General features: G+C 39.4%; 1 protein-coding gene and 1 long non-coding RNA gene across 5 annotated transcripts in view; one reads left to right on the forward strand and one right to left on the reverse strand.

The window, feature by feature from the left end:
- Positions 1-21,761, forward strand: part of LOC310905206 — a 129,010-nt gene that overhangs the window by 98,103 nt on the left and 9,146 nt on the right. For both annotated transcript variants that reach the window (XR_014588858.1, XR_014588859.1), the window contains exons 5-6: positions 14,475-14,612; positions 19,347-19,465. This is a non-coding gene — a long non-coding RNA (uncharacterized lncRNA). The remainder of the gene's footprint in view (positions 1-14,474; positions 14,613-19,346; positions 19,466-21,761) is intronic.
- AQP9 (aquaporin 9) overlaps positions 3,023-21,761 on the reverse strand; it is a 29,608-nt gene continuing 10,869 nt past the window's right edge. For 2 of the 3 annotated variants that reach the window (XM_083851187.1, XM_083851186.1), the window contains exons 2-6: positions 18,972-19,098; positions 15,238-15,375; positions 13,449-13,567; positions 11,535-11,752; positions 3,023-6,753 (exon numbers count right to left, since the gene is read on the reverse strand). In XM_083851187.1, coding sequence (XP_083707313.1) covers positions 6,594-6,753; positions 11,535-11,752; positions 13,449-13,567; positions 15,238-15,375; positions 18,972-19,098 — 762 coding nt within the window. In that variant the 3' untranslated portion in view covers positions 3,023-6,593. Of the gene's footprint in view, positions 6,754-8,615; positions 9,910-11,534; positions 11,753-13,448; positions 13,568-15,237; positions 15,376-18,971; positions 19,099-21,761 lie in introns of those variants that run through there. The other variant, XM_083851188.1, reaches the window with a different exon arrangement.

The raw sequence follows: 21,761 nt of genomic DNA on the forward strand, positions 1-21,761 counted from the left end.
TTTAGAAGTGCTAGTGGTGTTTGCATATGCATTTGTAAATGGCCCGTGTCTTTGAAGTATTCTTCTGTGAGCAGCCTGGAGGTGTGAAGACTGTGCTTCTGAGCCAAGGTTGGTGTCTGTCGTTCTTGACGACTTGCAGGAGCAGCCCTTGCACTTGCTTTATCCCCTGGGATTACGTGGCAGTCTGGCACCTGGATTCACGTCTCCTCGTTTACTTGTATTTGATAGCTGTTCTTCAGTGCCAGTATCTTCAAAAACCTGTGTTGTTTCTATAGCCTGAAAAACATGAGACCACTGGGGATTTACACATACATAAGATGAAATACTTGCTGCACTGTAGCCAAACGGGCTTTCTTCCTTAGATGTCAGAACGGTTATGTAAAAGAAGTTTGCTGCAGTGTATAGGCATCAGTTGCCAATATTTTGAACATCTGAAACAGCAGCACTCAAAATGCTGTCACCTGCCTGTTGGAAATGAAGATATAACAATCTTGGGTTTGGTACTGTGCAGTTCTGATGCAGAGAGTCTTACTGCCTCTTTTGAGGGGTTGGAGCAGAGTTCACAGAGCTGGAAATTAATTCAGGGAAGTTACTATTTCCCTCTCTCCCACTGAGATTTGTTTTTTGTTTGTTTGTGGGTTGTTTTTTGTTGTCATTTTTTCACTAATCTGAAAATGTTCAAATACATTTTGCTCCTTTACTATGGAATACAACATCATTACAGTTTAGTCCTGTTCTCAAATATCATATTTTTGAAGTCCATTTAATAGGTATTGATGAAACACCCAACTCTAATTTAGTAGTGTTTGCTGCCAACCACATGCTGCTTCTTTGGCTTTATGTTTGTTATTCGATGCCTCGGTCATGCTATGGAAAGTGTTGCATCTGTTCTGTTTTGGTTGATACTGTTCAGTTCCTTCTATTTCAATGCTGACTTCTCAAATCCTAATATATTCTTTGCTTTGTTGCTTTTTCATTCAGAACTCTGTTAATATGTGGAAAGCAGGCAAGGTTTCATGAGAAGAGTCAAGCAGTGAAAGAGAGTACTGTTATTTCTGAGGATACGGAAAATATTCTTCACCTGTTAGACTATTGTGTGCCAAATGCTGAGAAAATAATAGTATTAATGAGTCCAAACTGGTCCTTTTGATAATACTGAGAATGTCTGAATTTCTATTCAAGATACACACAAGTTTTCTGATAGGTGAACAAAGAGACAATCTTCTGATCTTCATACTGTTGTTGTCTCTTTCCTTTGGTGTTCCCCAGTAAAATCTTCAGTATTTCCTGAAGTAACCAGGCATTATGAGCCTTTTGGATGATCTTTCCCCAAAAGGGCTTGCTTTATTTCACCAGCTTTTGAAGTTCTATTTCTCCTTTATTATCCCTCTATTGGTTGGTGTAGTGTCTAATTGAATCCTCACTCTTGATTTCTGGATGGTTGTAGCAATGTTTGTAATGTGAAAGAAAGCTCAATTTCCAACAATTTAAAGCAGGGTGCTCAGCCTCTAGGCAGGTCAGAGGGACAGCACTAATCTGTCCTCCCCTGTCATGGGAAAGGAGCTAGCTGGGTCATTTGGCTGGAAGGTTTAAGGTGATGATTTAAGGTGCTGTAATATTCATATTCCCTCTCTTAGTAACATCCTTTGAAGGAAGCTGGGGTTCAGAAAAGAGAGAAAAAATAACATACATGTTTAACGTCTAGCTTTATACCACATGGATTTCTTTACTATTTGATTTAAATACATAAAGAAACACCAATGGCTATTTATCTACTACCTCTCCTCTGATGCTATGCTGTAAGAGTGTGCAAATAAGCAGAAATACACTCATAGTGCAATAAGTGTAAATTTTTATAACAAGATGCAGGTGCAAACAATAAGATAAAAAATCCAAACTTTTAACTGGTTTGCACAGAATATTTATTTCCTGGATGATCTTGTTCAACTTTTAAAGCCTTCCTCTTTCAAACTGCTCTTAAAAATAGCGCGTTTGAAACAAGTGATCTATTATGCAATAACAATTGTGCTAAACAGAAAAAGAGCAGCTGTTACTGGAAGTTGCACTTAATTGTTGTATTTTCCAGCATAAGGTTGCCTGGTGGGAACAGTGTGGGGGAAAAATGCAAGCAATTGCCAAAAACCAAGCACGTGAGGTGAAACTTGAATTTGCTCTCATGAGAACTTTCTAAGATTCGTAAGTAGCTGAGAAAAGCATGCTGTATTTAAATCTCTGGAGATTACTGTATATAGAGAGAGCAGAGCAGGCAGTGTTGGCCAGAAAAAGAGAGGAGAATGTAGAAAATCAGAAGGACTGTTGGGAAGGTAAGAGCCCTCAGGATGGACAGAGGATAAAATGCCTGTTGCCACTTCATTTTTTTTCTTTTGTGGCTTCCTGAGTAAATTTGAAGCTCCTTAATTGTTCTCTCTCCTTTCACCCCCATAGAACAGCTTTATTTTTATTATTATTATTATTTTACTTTATTTTTAAATGAAAGGAGCAAAGCACATCTCTGTAACAAACATTAATCTTAACAGAGTAGAAAACAGATAAATTAACTTGGGGCATTTTGTAAGCACTGTCGGCGAAATTTTGGTGTGATATATGTGTGCCTTAAAAGCAGTCTCCGAAGTGGGACTTAAGCAAAATAGCCCCCTAGGCTCTGGCTGTCGTCAGACCGGTGGGAAAGCCGTAGCAGGAGGCACCCCCAGGCAGAAGCAGGAGAAGGTCCAGAAGCGAGGAGTTGCATGGGTGCCTCCTGGCCCAGCGGTGGCCATTACTCACTCGTGAGCATTTCTGTGCTTTGGCACTGCTATGACCCACAAAATCTGCCACAGGGGGTCTGTGCTTTGGGAATGCAGCTTGTTAGTCAACGTGTTCTTGCAGCATGAGGCTGTAAAACATTGTGGGTCGTAACAGGCAGCTATTTATTTCTTAATATGTCCTTAGATGCCAGAGGGGAGGATTTTTATTTATTTATTTATTTATTTGGTTACAAAAATAAAAATAGCACTGGAATGCATTTATTAGGGAATGACTGTATTTATTTTGAACAACAACACATTCATCCAAATCCACAGTCAAAACTACAAGAAAGTACAGTTTCCACAATACTCCAAGTTTGATTCTCCAAACACCTATATTGCCTCCCGTTGTGAATAATTCCACTGGCTTCTGTGAAAAAACATGCAGTAGCCAACCTTTAACCCAGTACTCTTTGCAGGATCACTCTCCACATTACTTCAGTACTAAGTTTAGCTCTAGAGAACAAACACGTTGCCCAAAAAAGAACAAATGCAAACTGAAAATTGAGCAATGCTCTGAAAATGATTTTTTTCAACATTAGTATGATCAAGTTTGATTACTATTAGTTCATTAACCAGCATATATTACAGCTGAAAAAACTGTTTCTTGTTGCCAACTGTTACATTGATTCAGTATGAGTGCGACCACTGAATATCAGTCGATATTAGAAAATTGCATAGCTTATGCAAATTAACAATCATTTTTTTCTTTGCACAAAACCGATCTTGATGTCTGCAAAAGCTTAGAGTATGAGATGATAATTGTTCCCATTTTATTATGGAGATACTGGTCATGGCTCCATAGTTAAGACTCAGCTGAGTTTCGTCCCTGAAGCAGGAATTCATCTGTATTGCTAAAAATGAAAATCACCACCTCTGAGGTAGATCTGTAACACCTTCTTCTGAATAAAATTCTGGCCTTTGTGAAGTCAATACAAACTGCAGTATTGGTACCATGCATTTTCAAAGAATTTTTGAACATATGTGATGATAAAGTTTTAAAATGAGTTCTTTAAGCAAACATAATTGACAACAACTTGATCAGAGCATATTTTTGATATTGCTGTGCTGTTTTACTAGTGTGTCACCACTTATGACTTGCATGTTGATCATTTTAGATAAGTAGATGTAATTTGTACAGTAATTTGCAGCACAGGAATGGCCTAAGTAGGAGAAACAAGATTTACTGTTGATTTACAGGCAGAACCTGTTCTAATCAGAAGGACTTTGAGAAAACGTAGAACTTATATACCTCGGCCAACAGCCACACAGCAAGTGTGGGCTGGTCACTCAGTATGTCGTATAAACAAACTGTCCCTTTCTCATTGCTGACTTGTACCGTGTTTTTCGCTGTTTTCCATGGTGCATTAAAGGAAGCAATACAGTGAGGCATGTGAAGCCTACTGACACTGCAAAATTCTCGCACAGTAAGTGATAAAACCTGCCTCTACCATTTTGGATAAAAAACAACGTCGGCAGTTTCTTCTGGTTAATTGGCTATTTGTCTCTTTTTATTTTCATGCACAGATATTTCATGTTAGGTGCTGGCATTAGTGGAAGAGCAAGGGCCTTTCAGATGCAGGGCAGCCTCTGGCTGTTCCTACCTTCATAAACTCTGCTCAGACACAGGTGGCTGGCAGTCACCTATGGCAGCTACTGTCAGACACCACCAACACACAAGAGTGCCCTCTGCAATGGGGGGTAAAAGGAGCTTCAGTCTGCAACAGAACAGGTCTGAATCACTTTTACACACCAATTGGTTTTACGTAGTGCAGTGTATACAGGAGAGATGAACCTGCTTGTCTGTGCTGTCAATATAAAGTCTACAGTTATGAATAACTGCAGCATTGTCTTGATTCTCCGGTGTGATATCCTCAGATAAATAGAGGACTTATTCTGTGGACCTTCCCCTTTTGTTGATGTGGCTCTCCAAATAATCCTACCCTTTCATATTCAGCTGCATTATATAGCTATATAAATTTTAACCCATGTCAGAGAAAGGGTAAATCAAATCAGCATTTTGCACAAGGTTGATACAGTGTCTGGGAAACATAAATTCATTACAGTTCTGCAAGTTTTCTTCAAAAACATCATTAAAATGGAAATTATACTCCCTCAAGTATACAGCATCATCTGACTTAGAGCTGCAGCAAGCAAAGCTTTGCCTGACCTGCTAATTCTATCCCTCTGCTGCCATGAATTCGGTGTGGCACGCCAGGGAGCATGATAAAGACACACAGTGATGCAGGCCTGACCTGCCCAAATGCTGCGGCTGATTCTGACAACAGTATTCTTCCAAATCACTTCTGTGGATACCTCACTGAAGTGCACAGGCTGTTACTGACAACACAAAGGGTTCCTTCCTTCAGGAGTGAGATCAGAAAACAGTGTGGAATTCTAGGGAGCAGAACTGTAGGAATCCAAAGGGAATAGGACCCTAAAATGAGTGCATTGAAGAGTTACCTTGAAGTTTTGCCTTGAAAATAGCTCAGGAGCATCATTGAATAGGATGTCTATTTATTCATGATCACCACCACCAACCACACACATGTATGTATATACGTTTGTATGTATATTAGAAATGAACTTTGAATTTATTGGATGCATTCAATTCACAATGATTAAGCAGAAATAATTTCATTTTTCAGAGTTGAAGCTTGACCACAGTCCTGAAATAGCATCAGCTAAGTATTTAGGAAGCAGCATATGCCCAACCACTTCTGTTTAGCCAGAGAGAACCCATGCTTCAGAAATCTAATGTGGAACTGACGTTTGATGAGAAATTCAGATCTAGGAGTAGGCCTGAGACCAGTTTCTAATTTTAATTACTGCTACCAAAATAAAAATTACTCCCAGTAAGCAGATGAAATCCCCCCACATAGATCAGCAGCAGCAGAGGGCCTCTTAGAAGCTTGTACAGACACAGGCCATGTGCTAACTTATGCACAGCACAAGCCTCTGTTGCTGGCCCATCTCCACAGGAATGGAACTTACCCAGAAAGCACAGCAGGAGAGATTCAGACTAATATTCTAGGTTAGGTTTTAATATTGGATAACAAAAAGGTCAAGTAAATTGTTTTAAAATAACTGGATGTTATTGCCACGAAGAACCTGTGCAGAAGTACAGCTTTATCTTTTTGGTGTTGAACTTGTAACACTTTTTTTTTTTTTTTAATCTTTCATGTTCATATTTTGAATTACTAAACCTCATCGCTGATGAGCTGACTCCTCACTGTTCAACCAGTGGCTGCATAAAGATTTAGTAAAACTACTTCGATTGATGTTTAGGCAATTCAGGCATTGCTTTTTTTTATTTATTGCTTTTTTTTATTTTCAGACAAGGCATTCTTAAATAATGGCTACAAGAAGTGAGATGTGCTCTTAATTCATTAATTCAGCACTGAACCAATTAACTACCTTTGCACGCAGTTTCATAACAATCTCATCTATTTTCAGTTAATTAGGCAGCATGATTAAGATCATCTGTGTTGAATTAACAGGTCAGTGTATCATCTCACTACAATTTCATCTAGGAGATAACTGGATCTGAAAACTGTATGAAAGAAACAACAATTTATTCCTCCCTTCATAATTTAATTATCTGATCTGAATGTGATCGGCCCTATGTCTCATGAAAAGAAGTCAGTTTTGAACTTGTTTTCTACACAAATTTTCTGTTTTGAAATGTGAATATCTAATTGAGGCATATGGGTTTTATAAAACGGTCCAAACAATCATTTGCACAAAAAACAATACAACAAAATGAGAAAGAAAATTCTTCATTTCTTACTACATGTTTGTCAATTCATATTTATCGTATACGTCATTTTCTTCTCCTGGATGAGCGTCTGAGTGATGAATTTCAATAAAAATGATATAGGTAATAGCTCCAAGTACTCCTCCCAGCATAGGTGCAACTACAGGGACCCACCACCAATTATTTCCAGCCCTGTAAGAAATAAACAAGAATTATCATTATCCATTACTTTAGTTAACGCCCTACATTTTATTTGGCAGTGAAGAAATATGCCATAGACCTTTCTGTTTTGTCTCACATATCTTTAAACGTATGACATCCCTGTCTGTCCTGTCCATATTGTGAATGAAATACTAAGTAATAACGACCAGAGGCACTGGTCTAAGTACTGTACACGCACCTTAGAAAATAAGGCCTCTTTACTGCATGGCTGTTTTGGGGGCAGGTGATAATTTCTCCCTTGTGGAAAACAGGCTTCATTGACTTGCAATGAAATGAACTGGGACATATTTATTGCACAGCAATCCTGAATGATGCTATTGCCAGATGCTCATGAATGGGTTTTCAGAAGTGATTAATGCAATGCATGTTGCAGTAATGGGTTGTCTCATCTGCATGGAGATCTGCAGGTTCAGGCCTGCAATAGTATGTGCAGTGTTCCTCCTGACAACCTATAATAGATTACACTTGATTCCAATGTATTTGCCTTGAGGAATGTAATAAAATGCACAGACTGTAAAGTACTTGAAAAAAATACTTGACTAGAATGGTCAAGATTCAATTTCATGATGTAGTGTCTTCTCTCTGTGTTTAAACCATGGGGTCTTTCGGTAAGAGGTAAACAAGTATTCACAAGTTTTAAACACCTACAAATTGACTTTTCATAAAATTGCTGTGTTCAGTTAAAAAGTCCAGCAGAATAACATTGGTTCCAATGAAATGTTTAAATTCACTTTGCGCAATTGATAAGATTTATTTCAAAATGCGTAGAACCATTCTACCATTCTATGATTTAGAAACACTTTTTAAGAAAGAAGTCCACCATTAAAAGGTATAAAATCAATACATAACAGCCTCTTTCAACAAGCCCAAGTCTTCTGCATAATTGCTCTCCCTTTCCTGGAGGCTCACATTCAGACAGTAACTTGCTGACTAGCGCTTTTGGAGCACAGGCTTTCTTAACTGTACTGGTGCATGAAGGTGTTTTGATTCAATAGCATGCTGTATTAATTCAATGTGTGAGCCTTCAGTGAAAACCCAGCCGCCTCAATTTCATGCATATTGAAAATGGAGAAGTAATTTTTTTTTCCTCACAGAAATACCAAGGCACAAATTCATTTGAGAGGAACTCTACAGGAACCTGCCAGGGAAATCTTGAAGCTGTATGGATAATTATTCAGCACTCAGTTGTATAGATTTATGCAAGAGTAAATGTGTTTGTTGCAATCCAAGAACAGAGCAGTGCTTATCTCACAGTGCCCTACCGATGATATTACTGATGATATTATTATTCCTTGTGTAAAAATGCCTTGTGTGCGTTTATGTGTGCGTATTTTGCCTTTAGAATTACTTAAATTTTGCCCTGTGGGTATAATGTAACTCGTGATATTGTTCTACTGAGTTTACAGATCTGTTTGTTGCTTAGTCATGAATGTTTGCTGAGTCCCTGAGTTTCTGGAACAAGCATGGACAAAGGTCTTACCGAATTAATCAGCACAACACACTCCACATCAGCTACCTGCATATAATCCCTGTGTATGTGTGTACGTGTAGGCGTGTAATGAAGGTGTTTCTCAGCAGGTTTCTCTCTGTGCTTGTGCCACGGCCTGACTTGTGCCTTGTCGGCTCCTGCCTGACCTGCAGACCACGGCCTAGGCTTGCAGCAGCTGCTCCCAGCTGCGCTTCAGACATCCTCTGCTAAGACGGTGGCTGCAAAGCCTTTGCAGAGCGTGATGCCAAAGCTGAAATGAGATCGGGGCACGGCTGAGCTACGAGTTTCCGTGACCCTCAACCCTCCTTCACTGAAACAGGCGCAAGAGCTCCCTGTGACGAGCACAGAGAGCAGTGAGCAGAGCTCCCTGGAGCAGCGCCGCCGGCCGCGAGGTGTCAGCGTTCCCGCGCGTCGGCTCCGCGCCCCGCCGCCTGACAGGGCCCGGCCGGCCGGGGGCTGCCGCTCGCCCTCCCGCTGCCTCGTCGCGGTGATACCTTCGTCACCATCCGGGCCGGGGCTTCGTACCCACAGCTCCGGCGGCTCTCTCGCGACAGTCGAAACTGCGCTAACCAAAAGTGGGGTTTTTCTGAGCGTATTCAAGTATTAGGTATGTGCTTAAGGAAGACTGCTGTTTGTCTCCGTCGTTACAAGGCAATTCACTAGAAACGTGCAGGTCCCTAAAGCCTGCCGTTGCCTCCCATGACAGGGACAGTGCTTCTGAGGCACCCACCAAGCAGGGCAGCCTGCGCAGGATCAGGCCGCCGTGCTGACCACAGCTCTGCAGAGCAGGCCGTGTGGACACCCACACCCATCCAGGTGCAGCCAGTCAGAACAGCTTCTTAGGGAGCCTCTAACCAAAGCTAGGCTGGTTAAAGCTAGGGAAACCATGCCACAGCCTGTGTCCCTAGGAGCAGGTGTTGGGGAAACTGCTCCTTCAGGTGTGTGCGTGCCAGTAACAGCAACATTTATAGACCCCATCTCAGCTGCCTCTCAAACCTCTGGACAACACCATGGTCCAGTGGGAGAACTCCCTCCGGTGCACTCACAGCTCTCTGCCAGATAAAAACTAGAATTTAATGGTCTGTCAAGCATGAAAAAGGGTAAAGTGGACTTTCCTTGTGAGAACTGATTATCTCAATGTATGGAGCATGGTGTCAGAGAGTCTCATCCTTCTTTAACCTAGTCCAAAGTGATACTTTAGTGGTGGTCCCTGGCTACTCTGTACACACCACTTGAGCATTCAGTGACCTGGACAGAGTGACTCAGTCACCTCGTGAAATGCTTTCAGGCAGTGTTTAATGTCTCTTCAGTATTTCCTATTGCTCAGTTTGTGCAACACTTCCCTCATGTCTCAGAAGAGGCTTCATGCTTAGGTCTCAGTTCCTGCCTTTTACCAGAGAGCTTAAACACCCGTCTCAAGGCTGTGAATCCTGGTTAAGCTGAGACATCCAAGGTTTAGTTATCAACTTTGGCTGTATCACTTAAGTCCCTTGTACATATGTGATGCCAGCAGAGCACAAGGCGGCTCAGGATCCCAGCTACGATTGTACAGACTTCTCATGTGGCCTGCAGCTGATCCAAGGCTTCCAGGTACCTAACAAAGCTCGAGTTCTTCCTAAGTCCCATACGGGTTTGCTCTGTAAATGGATGAGAAAATATTCGTGTTGTACCACCCCCTTGAAATTGGTTAGAGCTGTAGGATTCTAACTGAAGGTAGAGAGGAAAACTTCTTTCTCAATTCATACTTCCCTGAGACTGCTATAAGTTTATTCTGGCCATGACCAGAGATATCATATCTCGCTTATTATATTCCCATTTTTAGATTTCTTAGTATGGTTTTTACAGTGGGAATACATTTCTGCCTTGTATATAAATCCTAAAATTAATTTAGGGAAGAGACCGTGTTGGTATAGATGTAGACTTTCCTTGTAATTTCTTAAGTACCGTAAATTGTAATGTCATGTGATGTTACTTTTGGAGAGGAGTGCAGTTCACAGGTATTCTGTGACTAGATCACAGTACAATCAGGCTTTCAAACTTTTCAGCAATGCAATAGCAAACTTCATAATATGTTACAGATTCTAAGACGTAATGCTATAGTTAATATTATAGTAAACAACTAATAAGAGGTATTGGATGCTTGGTATGGGATATCACTCTGCAGGCTGCCATTCTAAGAAGCGCAGTCTAATGGCACAGTGGTCAGAGCTGCTGAGGAGGAAAAGTTCAGAGGTAACTGGGCTAGAGAGCAGACTTCAGCCTTGGGCTCACAAAAGCTGTGTTACATCCCAGCCTTGCAGCTGGCCTATGGCATGACTTTGTGCCTGTTTCCTCTGTTCTGTGTGTCTTGCTCTTTTGTAAGAGAAAAGCCTTGCTACTGTACTCCTCTAGCAAGGCACATGATTTGTGTAGATGGAAGTCATACTAAATAAATACAGATTATTTGTACTTAGTGGAGTAGCTAAAATGAAATCTCCATTAGGTAGGGTTCTGTAGCAGTGTACAGTACTTCTGGGGATTCTTACTTGTAAATAACCGGAAAAACAAACCATACAAAAATAAACCAGAAGATTCAACTACTGATGACAGATTACTCTCACTTAGATTTCCCAGAGTGGCTTTTACACTGGATATGTGTAAACTGTGGATTTGATGTGCAACTAATTAGCTATGTGTTTGGCCAGCCAAGAGTGTGTGTGTGCCTGTGTGCACACATGCACAGGGATTTGAGAGCGTGCTCTGAAATGTGGGGAAATGAAGGGAGCTTTCTTTCATTTACTCCTTCACTCCCAGCCAGGAAGTCAGGCTTTTAGGCTGTTGTATATTTCTGCAATAAGTCAGTAGTAATAACAGATTAAATCAGTCTGATACATCTGTGTTTTTATATAGCACACAGTATATATTCCCACCTAACTCTCTCATGATTTCTTTTTTTTCCAAAAGCTGCAGGAGAAGAGAAGAAAGCACTTATTTTATATTTTCAGTGACCTCTAAGAATTTCTAATATTTTGGGAAGGGTCTACTTGAAGCAATGATTGATATTAGAGATAATGTGTGCTTGATTTGCCCTAGAAGCAGGAAATCCTTTTTAAAGCCCAGTACCTAGAGCATGTCTGACAAAGTGCATGAGTAGTTTCTGGTATGCAAAGAATTACCTATATGTATATAAAGGATGACTTGGTACCATGTTGGATCAGTATCCTACTTTCCTAGGAAGCAATTTCAGCCAAAAGCATTTCACTTCATATCCAGGCTTACTTACGTGAATACTTCCATTCCCCATCCCGCAATGGCTGTGAAGAGCCTTGGGCCGAGGTCCCTGGCTGGGTTCATGGCACAGCCACTGTTCATTCCCAGGGAGCAAGTAAGAACGATTATAAGAAGTCCAACTGCAATTGGCTCCAGGCCCTTTGGTACTCTGTTATTTCTGGTGTCAAAAATAGCAAATATAGCCAGAAGAAGAACAGCTGTTGACATCACCTGGCCAATGCAAAGAAAAGAATATTGAATAAATATGTGCAGGTTGCTTCTAATAATGAAAAGAAGAGCTACAACATCTCTGTGGATTGTGGTGGCTTAAAGCTGGTATTTAGATCTATCCCACTATACAAAGTATCGAAGTTTGAACCTGGTGTCTCTCTAGTTCACAGTAATGAGAAATTTAGATATGTGTGATGAAAGAAAAGAACAAGAAATGTGCTCAGTAGATAGCAAAAACTCTCCAACAACCTGGTGTGGAAAAACAGAGGATTTAAAAGGTATTTCCTGTGTGAGGTCTAATGCTTTGTTTCCACATCTTTTTTCTGTTCAGTTCAACAGGTTTTTTTGGTTGTTGTTGTTGTTTTTTTTTTTTTGTAGTTCTGCTCTGCCACTACATTGATAAAAAAGTGCTTTACGTGACAGTAGCTTATTCTAATAAATTACCAGACTAAATATGCACCTCTTTATCCAGACACTTCATAGCACAGGGGAAAAAAGTGAAGTCTACAACATCAAAACTGAGCAGCTAAAAACTTACCCAAATCACCTGCATTAAGGTTGCATGTGTGACTGTAACATGATCTCATGATCTCTCTATTGCATGTACTAATTGAGCTGGTGAAAGAAATTTTCTTGGAATGACTTTCTGATGGAAGTGCTGCTCTGCTTAAATCAAATGTTTTGTAAATGCTGATTTTGCTAATAATTAACTTTATGGAAAAACAGAAAGAAGTTTTAGCAATGTCAAAACATACAATTTTTACATTGATTTTAAAGTGACAAGTTTGGGCTTTCTTTTGCTTTTTTTTGGTTTTGTTTTGTTTGTTTGTTTGTTTGTTTTTACTTCATCTGGTTTTGATTTTAAAATATCCATTGGCAAAAGGATCTTAATGGAAAGAAAAATCTGCTGACTGCTCCAAAACAAAATTCAGAAATTGTCACAAAAAGTCACAACAAAGGTGTTAAGGTTTGTTGTTGTTTGTTTGTTTTTGTTCAGATTTCACAATTGTCCTGCCCTTTACACGAGGAATTCCTGTGCTCTAGCAATCCCTAGTTTTTCATAGCTCAGTTGCACAGTATTTGTTTCATGTATGCCTGAAGAAAACAGGTAAATTAATTAGAAGTAGTTAGGAGATATGAAGCTGCATTTTTCACTGTTGGTAAGTGGGACTAGAAGATACAGACTGGAAATGAAGTAGAGAATTTTGGAGATTCAGTGGTTTGAAAGAATAACAAATATCACAAATCTATTTGCAAAGAGAAGGTTGGAGAGGAGGCTTATGGTAGCAGAAAACTCACGTTACCATGGCTGTTTAAGCATTTCTTAAGGAATAACAGATCCACAAAATGAGCTGGCTGTTGATGCAAATAGACATAGTGCTGCTGAAGTTTATGGAGAAACACTGATTTATGCTGGGGAAAACCTCTTACACGTATCACATTAAACACATGTAGAGTGCAACAATTAATATGATGTATGTGGAAAGAACAACTTGAAATTAACGTGCTTGTAAAATATGACTAAAATGTAACCCCCGCAAACAGCATTGCATTCTCATTGCTATTGTACATAGTGATGTATGACCAAAATGGTGAGAGTCATCAGACCCGTTAAAGAGCTATGTATTTTTTATTGCCTAGTTTTATAGTTTTCAGTATGTTTAATTTGTAGAGTCAAGACAGCAAGTGCACTTACCTGATCTGCAAATCCATTTATGAGGGATAGATATGGAGCTGGGTATGTTGCAAAGATATGTGCTGTGGCATTAGGTCCTGTGACTTCAAGCGTTCCGTTGCTGTACTCCATAAAGGCGTCTATAGAAAACAGCAATTACCTGGTTGCACTTCTCCATAAACATTAGGTTTTCTTGGACTAGAATATATTTGATAGATGTGTGCACTTCATATTCTCATCTGAAAATGTTTATTTTATCTGGGAGCATAGTCAATGGATTTGAGGTGATGTGCTCATTCCCTCCTGTCTCATCTCTCCTCCCGTGCATTGAAGGACTTGTTTTATGTACCACAGCCTTCAAAATGGGGCTTTTTTTCCCCTCCTGCACATTGCTCCAAAATCAGCGCAAGGTAGTTTTCTGATTCTGAGCACATTTGCATTATTCTGTAAGAGGTGCAATATTTGGCACAATGCCCTGAGAAATGCATAGCATCCTGACTGTACTTTGTAAACTTTTGGAATTCCCAGCCAGGAGGAATTACTGCTATTCTCTTTGACAGTTGTGCAATGACTTGTTCTGGGCATGAGCTCTCCTGAGAGATCTCCTCTTCTAAAGAAGTTTGATTTTTTCACTCTGCATGAGCTTAACACCCAACTGCTATGCTAGTCGTCCACAAGGGGAAGGGAAGGGCTAAGCCCAAAACTTCACTTCATTGTTTATTTAAGTTAGTGTATTTGTAAGTCCACATGCATCTATGTTAATATATTTTAAGTCTATTTTAAATAGTATAATATGGCTTCTGCATCAGAATAATTTGATAGCAAGCCCTGAAGTTCCCAAACTCTAACACTAACCTTAAACAAACAAAACCAAAACCAAACAATCAAATAAAAAATACCACCAAGCCCAAAATAGTAACCACAGTTCCTAACTTGTTTTTTTTTCTTCTTTTTTTTTTCCCTGCTCCTTATTTCTATCGGTACTGAGCACCTAACTGATTTACAGTAGGCATTTCCTTTCTTATTTTTTTATTTTCTTGCATCCAGACCCAGCACTCTGGAGACACAATGCAGTAAGAGGGGCTTTGGAGAAGGGAGGCTGGGGCAGAAGCAGAATTTTGGAGGAGGTGATTAAAGGAACTGATCTGACTGCATGGATTCATCAACTCAGGGACACCTGTGTATGTAAGTCAAAGATTTACCGAGTTGTTTTTCCCTTTGTGGCACACTATAAAATAGAAACATGCCTAAAGGATAGGGGTAATCTCTCCCGCCTACCCCCAGTGTATGACCCCTTCATCACTACCTGGAGTTCATTGCCTTGGAGAGTTCTCTGTCTAGGGTGGTCTGCAGTTTAGTCAGGAGGGACTTGATCTCATATCCTGTAACCTCAATGAATGGCATTGGTGATACTAGCCTACAGGCACTTGGATCACGTCTTTAATGTTTCTAATTTGCCTGGAAGATGAATAGCCCTATATCCTGGCTATTAAGTAATTTAAAATCCTTACTGAGAAATACATGATCTCAGAGTATCTGATTTCCCATGAATAATTTTTCTAAATTTCAGAACATTTCCTGCAGTATTAGTGTTTCAGAAAAGTTGTAGGATATCTGGAACGTTTGAGCCTTTTTTTTTTTCTTCAAATTCTTTATACTTCTTCCTTTCTTCTTTATGGTTTCAGCCTCAGTCCTGCCATTAGCTCTGTGTTAACAGTCCTCTGCCTGCTTGGCATTTATTGAAAAACTGGGGCCTTAGAGACAGCCTGACCTCTAGTTTGTCCCATGACCATGTCTAAGGTGTACTCACCGTAATAAATCCCAAAGACAGCAGCTGCTCCAACAAATGCTCCCAGGAGTTGTGCTAATATGTAAATTGGTAATTTGGTCCATTTTAATCTTCCAGTCACGCACATGGCTAATGAAACGGCTGGGTTTATGTGACCACCTGAAAAATAAATCACAAAGTAAGTCATAGGAATGACTCAGATACATGAGAATAGGTGAAGGATTTGCAAAAACATGGGCACTTTTGAGCATGAGACTATGTACATGGTTTCCCAGAGGTTATTTTGCGACTAAATGCTGTTTGCAATTAAACTGAAATAAGTTGGATGAAACTGAGGGGGAGGAGGAGGGGAGGAGGAGGGAGCCGAAGATCCACTAAGAGCTTCCCTACTGATGTTCGCAGACTGTGCTATGTATCAGAATGCTGTCCTGCAGTATATAATCTATGAATCTACAGATAACTTTTCTAGAAAAAGCCTGAATCTGTCCTATTGGTTGTGATGGGAGGGTCCATCACTCTGCAGGTATTCTCTCTCCTCAAGGACTTTGGCTTTTCATCCATTTTTAAGGGAGGACTGGGGCAGCAAAACATTGATTCAATTTAACAGTCATGTATTGAAAGTAAGGACGATTACCAACTTGATCATATTCTGAATCTTGAGCTAGATCTTGACTACACTCAAGAGAAATGGATCTAAGTCATGTTCACGTCCCTCTCTTCAGCAAGGGGTTACCTCTGTTTTCGTGAACATAAAATAATATTAGGGCTGCCCAGCTTCATGCTGACTGCTGGTGAGCTATGCCCAGATGGGAGAGGGGAAAGTAGTGCATAATTCTTTATCACACATTTTCATCAAGCTCTTACACCCTGCAGGAGGTTCTGCAATGAGGGAACTGATAAGGCACCTGTACCAAATCAGAGAATTCCTCTGCAATTTCCCTCCTTCACGTTTAGGAGTAACTACACCTGAACTCACACATAGGAGACTTCAGCAACACTGGAAGTCTTTGTGATGGTTTTAATTTCTGAAATGTATTTATTATCATACTACATGCTAGTCACTTTCCTCAATATCTTTTATCAACATAGGGAAAAAAAAGTGTTGAATGCCTTTGGAAAACTTCAGTTTTCACAAATATGTAGTTTATACTTAAAAAATCCAAATTTCTTGCCAAATAAATAAACAGATGTATTCCATGGTAAAAATACAGTAAAACACAAGCATTGCAAGGATGTAGCAAGTCCATTGCTTACCTTCCAGGCAAAGTCACATTTCAGTCCATACTGCTATCAGAAAAAATGGCCTTTGTCTTTAATAAAATAAATAAAAGAGAGTGACCTTTGTCTGTCAAAGGATAGTGTTGGAGAAAGGGCCTCTATGTACAGTTTCTGTGTTTGCTTGCACTTCAGGTCACTGAGTCATTATCTTTTGAAATCCAGGCACCTTTGATACATAAAGAACTGACAAACACAGATAACAAGCTGGATAAAACCTTCTTTGTATCATTTCCAAAACTCTGACCTGGTAGCATCAGTCTTGAATTAATTTTGAATTCCTCACTGTGTTTCAAATTCTTCAGTGCAGAGCAGATAGATGGATGGCACCTTGTTTAACAGCCCTTCATGTGAATTTTGATAAATTGTTGTCTTGTCTTTTGTTCTTTACTCTGGCTGGAATGAATCATTTTACTTTCTTTCAACACCTGATACTGTTCCCCACCTGTATATAATACAGGGTGATTATGATGGTCAGGACAAGTCATATTAATATTAGCAGTCTGATTAACATTAAATCTGCAAAGGAAAAGTCTTGTTGAAGGCTCTCATGCTGACATAGAGGACTTAAAAGATTCTTGGTTCCTGTGCCACTGGCAGTCTCCTGATTTAAAAAATAAATAAAGTCTGCTTTGGAAACTTCCCCATTTTTTCTAGTTACAGTGATCACAATGATGAGTTTGTCTGAAATGCTAAATTTGAAAAAATGGTGAGAAATTATATAGAGATTGAGGAAAATGAGATGGAAAAAAGCTTTAAAGGGAATTTACCTAGATAAAAGAGCTCAAGTTCACCAAGTGAAGACAATATATTTTGTGTTACTGTGAGTTTAGAATTCCACAAAGAGTTGATGCAAAATATTTTACCAATACGTAAACATGAGACTTCATGGCCAAAGAGCCATGGAATTTGCTAAAAAGGATATATGGGAACTGATATTCTAAAATGTCTACCAGTAATCAGATGTTGTCCCAGCCTATTGAAGTGTTTGTTCCTATTCTTTAATAGAGAAAATGCACTGCATGCAGAATCCTTTGTCGTGGGAAAAAAACTCAGGAAGCACAATACTGCAACCTCTGCAACCACTGAGACCTGCTAGAATTGAACTCTAATTTTCTCTATAATAGAGATGAATGCCCTTAGAGAAGCAAATATAGGAAAGGTTAGTGTCCTTACAGATTTTTTTCATGATACTGCATTAGAAGGTTTTACCTGCCTATGTGTAAACCAAGAGCCGCAGCTTAAAGTTGTTCAGACAATAGGAATGTACTGCTGAATTAACTTTGCATGGTATCAGTGCACCATTCTACTCACTTTCAATGACAGTAGCAAGACTGCACGTTTTGCAGTACCTCAAGCACTTTCTAATAGGAACTTAGAAACTTCCTCATGCCTGCTGCTTTGTAAAAGAAATTGTAATCTCTGTAGAAGAGAGATTGCCGCAGTAGTTTCTGCTGTGGCAGCTATTTATTGATCCAGTTATACATACCTACAGATACCTGCCCAGCTGAATTTTACCCCCCTCATGAATGGTCAGAAATTCCTCTATGGGAACTGGAGTACAAGGGAACCATTTGCTCTAAGAGCAATATAAACTCCACATACAACACAGAGTATTATGTATTATAATACATACACCGTGTATTATTACAACTCATAAGTTTCTGTTTTACAGGGAGGATTAAAATGTTAAAGCAGTTATACCAATGTTCCTGGTATTAACTGGGTCAAATTGAATAGTAGAGGTAGTAGAGAATAGTAGAGAAGCAAGGCATGTCAAATGTAGCACACAAAGACACCTGTGGCTTAGCCATTCTTAGGATTCCTGACCAATATATAGAGGAAACATTAAAGCAGAAACAAAGGGACAATGACAGTACACTGATAGTGTATCACAGAATGTATCTCAAGTACTGAATCTTTTTGCTGTTTCTGCTTTCTCTAATCTGTTTTTTCTGAGAACAAACAAAGCGAGTTTCTTTTAAAATTTGGGGCAAGGAGAGGACTTGCTCGTTATAAGACATGGAGAGTTGAATTGTACTCTCTAAAGCGAACTCTGCTGCTTATACCCTTTCATGGGTTGTCCTACCTCCTACCTGGCTGGCAACCATTTTACTTGGTGAATGCAGGATTCTCTCTAATCTTTTCCTGGTTATTATTGACAGAATTCTCAAAGCAACACCAAATAGATTTCTGGTTTGCACAGACCACTGCTCATAAAGGCCAGAGGTGTGCCAAGGGTGTGAACTACCACATTGTAGTTCGGATTAGAATTTGTTGGAACTGGTTATCAAACAGAAAAATAGAAGGAAACAAGAACACAAAATAATTACTAGCAAAACTCTGATGCAGATTCTGTTGTAATGGTGTTTGTTACTGATAGATACATAACTGTTTATTCCATTAATTGGAAATAATATAATAAGGTAGCCTTAAAATTGTGGCAATAAATGCTATATCAGAAAACAGAAGTCACTTACCAGAAATCCCCCCAGACACGTACACTGCTATGGTGACTGCCATTGCAAATCCAACAGAGACTGTCATGGGCCCGCCATGTGCTCCTCGGCTAAGGATGGCCTGCGCCACACACCCACATCCAAGTGCCTGTATTTTAAAAGAAAAGTGTGAAATCTTAAGCATGTCTGTCAAATGTTATTGGTTAGTTTGCAGCTCTTGCTGATGTCCAGGTATAGCTGAAAATGTTGTTTACGTATTGAAAAAATGCTAGAATTTGCCATTAGTGGCATGGGTACTGTTGTTGCCTTTACCACAATGAACATTTGCTCTTATTTTCCCCTGTTTTGTGACCAGAAAGAATGTCTGCTAGTAAGAACCTCTCTGTCTCTCTACAGAAAACACTTTTCAACTATAATGGTGTTATACAACTCTGAATTTGGAGCCTGGAAAAGATCTCACAGTCTCCACAACAAATCTCTGAATCTGAAAGTGAAGAGGGAATTATTTCTTTGTGGTAAGTTTCCAATTCCAGATTATAGTTATAAGCAATGACACACACATACACAAAAAAAAAAAAAAAAAACAAAAAACAAACTATAAAAGACTCTTACTATAAAAGTCATGAAAAATAGTCCAAAAATGTTTAATGTTTAATACTGAAACTCTGGAATGAGACAGCTGTCTGAAGATTAGAGAGTGTGTTACTCTTACGCTGCCTTGATGTCATATATTGCTCTGTCAAAACATGAACTGCTAGACCTTACTGTCAGTGATTTTAAAATGAAGACAATAAATGAGGGAGAAAGCCAGAACAGGTAGTATGACTCTGAGCCATGCAAGAAGATTCAAGACTAAGGGCAAGAGAGATTAAAATCTAAGAGCTGTTATGGACCAAGGCAAAGAAAAGACAAGTTAGGGCAAATCATAGTGAAATCAGACAAATAACGTTTGTAGCATCATAGTTCGGACAGACTTAAAAGTAAGTGGTTACTTATACTCCTGAGGTATAATTTTTCCCCTTGCTGTGCTCAGCTAGCTTTCTGCGAGTGCTGAGTGCAGGGTATATTGTAGGGAAAGGGAGAGGAGCTCTGGCTGTGGAGTACAGGTGAAAGTCTGGATCTGGCTGGTTCAGTGCTGTTCTAGAATGCACAGGAGTCAAGAAGCTTCAGGGTATTTCATGGGCTTTGCCATTTGAACAGTCAATTCAAGTGGGGATACCTGAATAGTCCACGTTGGAGTGTACTCAAGAGATTTAAACTAACTTCCATTTTATGCTGGTTCTTCCCAGAATGAAATTCAGCAAAACATTTAAATGTATGCTTAAGATAATCTTTATTCAGTTCTAAAAACCGTGCTTAGCTTCAAGTATGTATTGAAGTCAATAGGAAATATTTTCAAAGGTACAAAAGGCCTTTAGTTTAGGATGGACTAGGTGGTCTGTGTTTGCTAGAAATCAATTTGTCTCTTTGAAAAATCTTCTTTTTAAATACACGCCTATTTCTGAATAAGGACCCAACACTCAATGGAAGATACCATATAATATCTGTAATCTGAAGTCATTTGCTCCTCCGCAGGTATAAGCAATCTGAATCATAACATTTCTGGGATGTGATGAGATTTATCTTGAGCAATGTTAATTAATTTGATGCTAAATTAGATATTTATTTTCCTCCTTTTATGGTACGTGGGAATCTGTTTGTTTTTTTTCCTTCTCGTAAAAGTATTGCATCTTATCCAATGCAGTTGCTTTGGTCTATCTCCTTGCTTCACTTTAGCATTCTGCCATTACTGCACGTCACCCATGACTGTGTTGTAAATGACCTTCCTAACTATGCATATTTGAATACCTAAAATACATTTGCTGGAGAAAGGCTTGCTTTTAGTTGCGAGGCAGTTCCATTCAGAAACGTGTAATGAGAAACAATGTAATGGGAAAATCTCTCCTGCCTTAGAAATAGACTATACCAAAAAGATTTGGTGATTGAAGTTTAACAAGCAAGTCCTGCTAGAATAGATGCAATTTAAACAGGCAAACTCAAACTTTTGTTTCCATTATTTCCCCAAGGTTTTAACTAATTCCAAAATGCGATAGAGAAAACTCTCAGTAAAATTACTCTCAACCAGCTTTGCAATGCAGACAGAGTTTGTTATAAAAGTGCCCCAAGAATGTGTCGTTATACCCAGGTGCAGTTCGTGCCTTGAGGTTATAATGATGCGAGCAAACAGAGAACTGTATGGTGCCAAAGTATTACAGCTGTCAGGATATGTGAGGGTAGGGTGGTGTTAGATAGCAGTAGTTTATTGGACTGTATAATTGAAAGTTACAAGACATTCAAAGCTGTAGTCAACTGCTGTGCAATGAATGGATGACATACGACTATGTTATGCATTCTCTCATTTCTGTTCATATCTAATACCTCACTATTCCAATGTTAAGCACAAATGCACATACAGATATAAAAGCAAAACAAAAAACATTTCAGCTGTTCACAACTGAAATTACATGTTTTTTTAAAACTTCATATGAGAATTCTACACATCATATATTTATATGTTTAATGAATATGGAAAGAATGGGTGTGCTGAAATTTATAAAGTTTAAGATTATGGCACAAGGCTAGAGGAGGCGGAATTAGCGTTCTCCAGCTTTCATTTTTCCAGACTTCTCAAAGGGAGTATTCCAGGAATTGCCCCAAGCAAGATTTAGTGAAAGGTATGGCTCAGATATGGAGGAGGATCAGTATGGGATGGTCTGCAGCCCTGTGTGAGCTGGGGTACAGTTTGCCTTTAGGGAAGTAGTTAGGTCTACA

The sequence above is a fragment of the Anser anser genome (assembly GCF_964211835.1).
Source record: "Anser anser genome assembly, chromosome: 10".
Taxonomy (NCBI): domain Eukaryota; kingdom Metazoa; phylum Chordata; class Aves; order Anseriformes; family Anatidae; genus Anser; species Anser anser.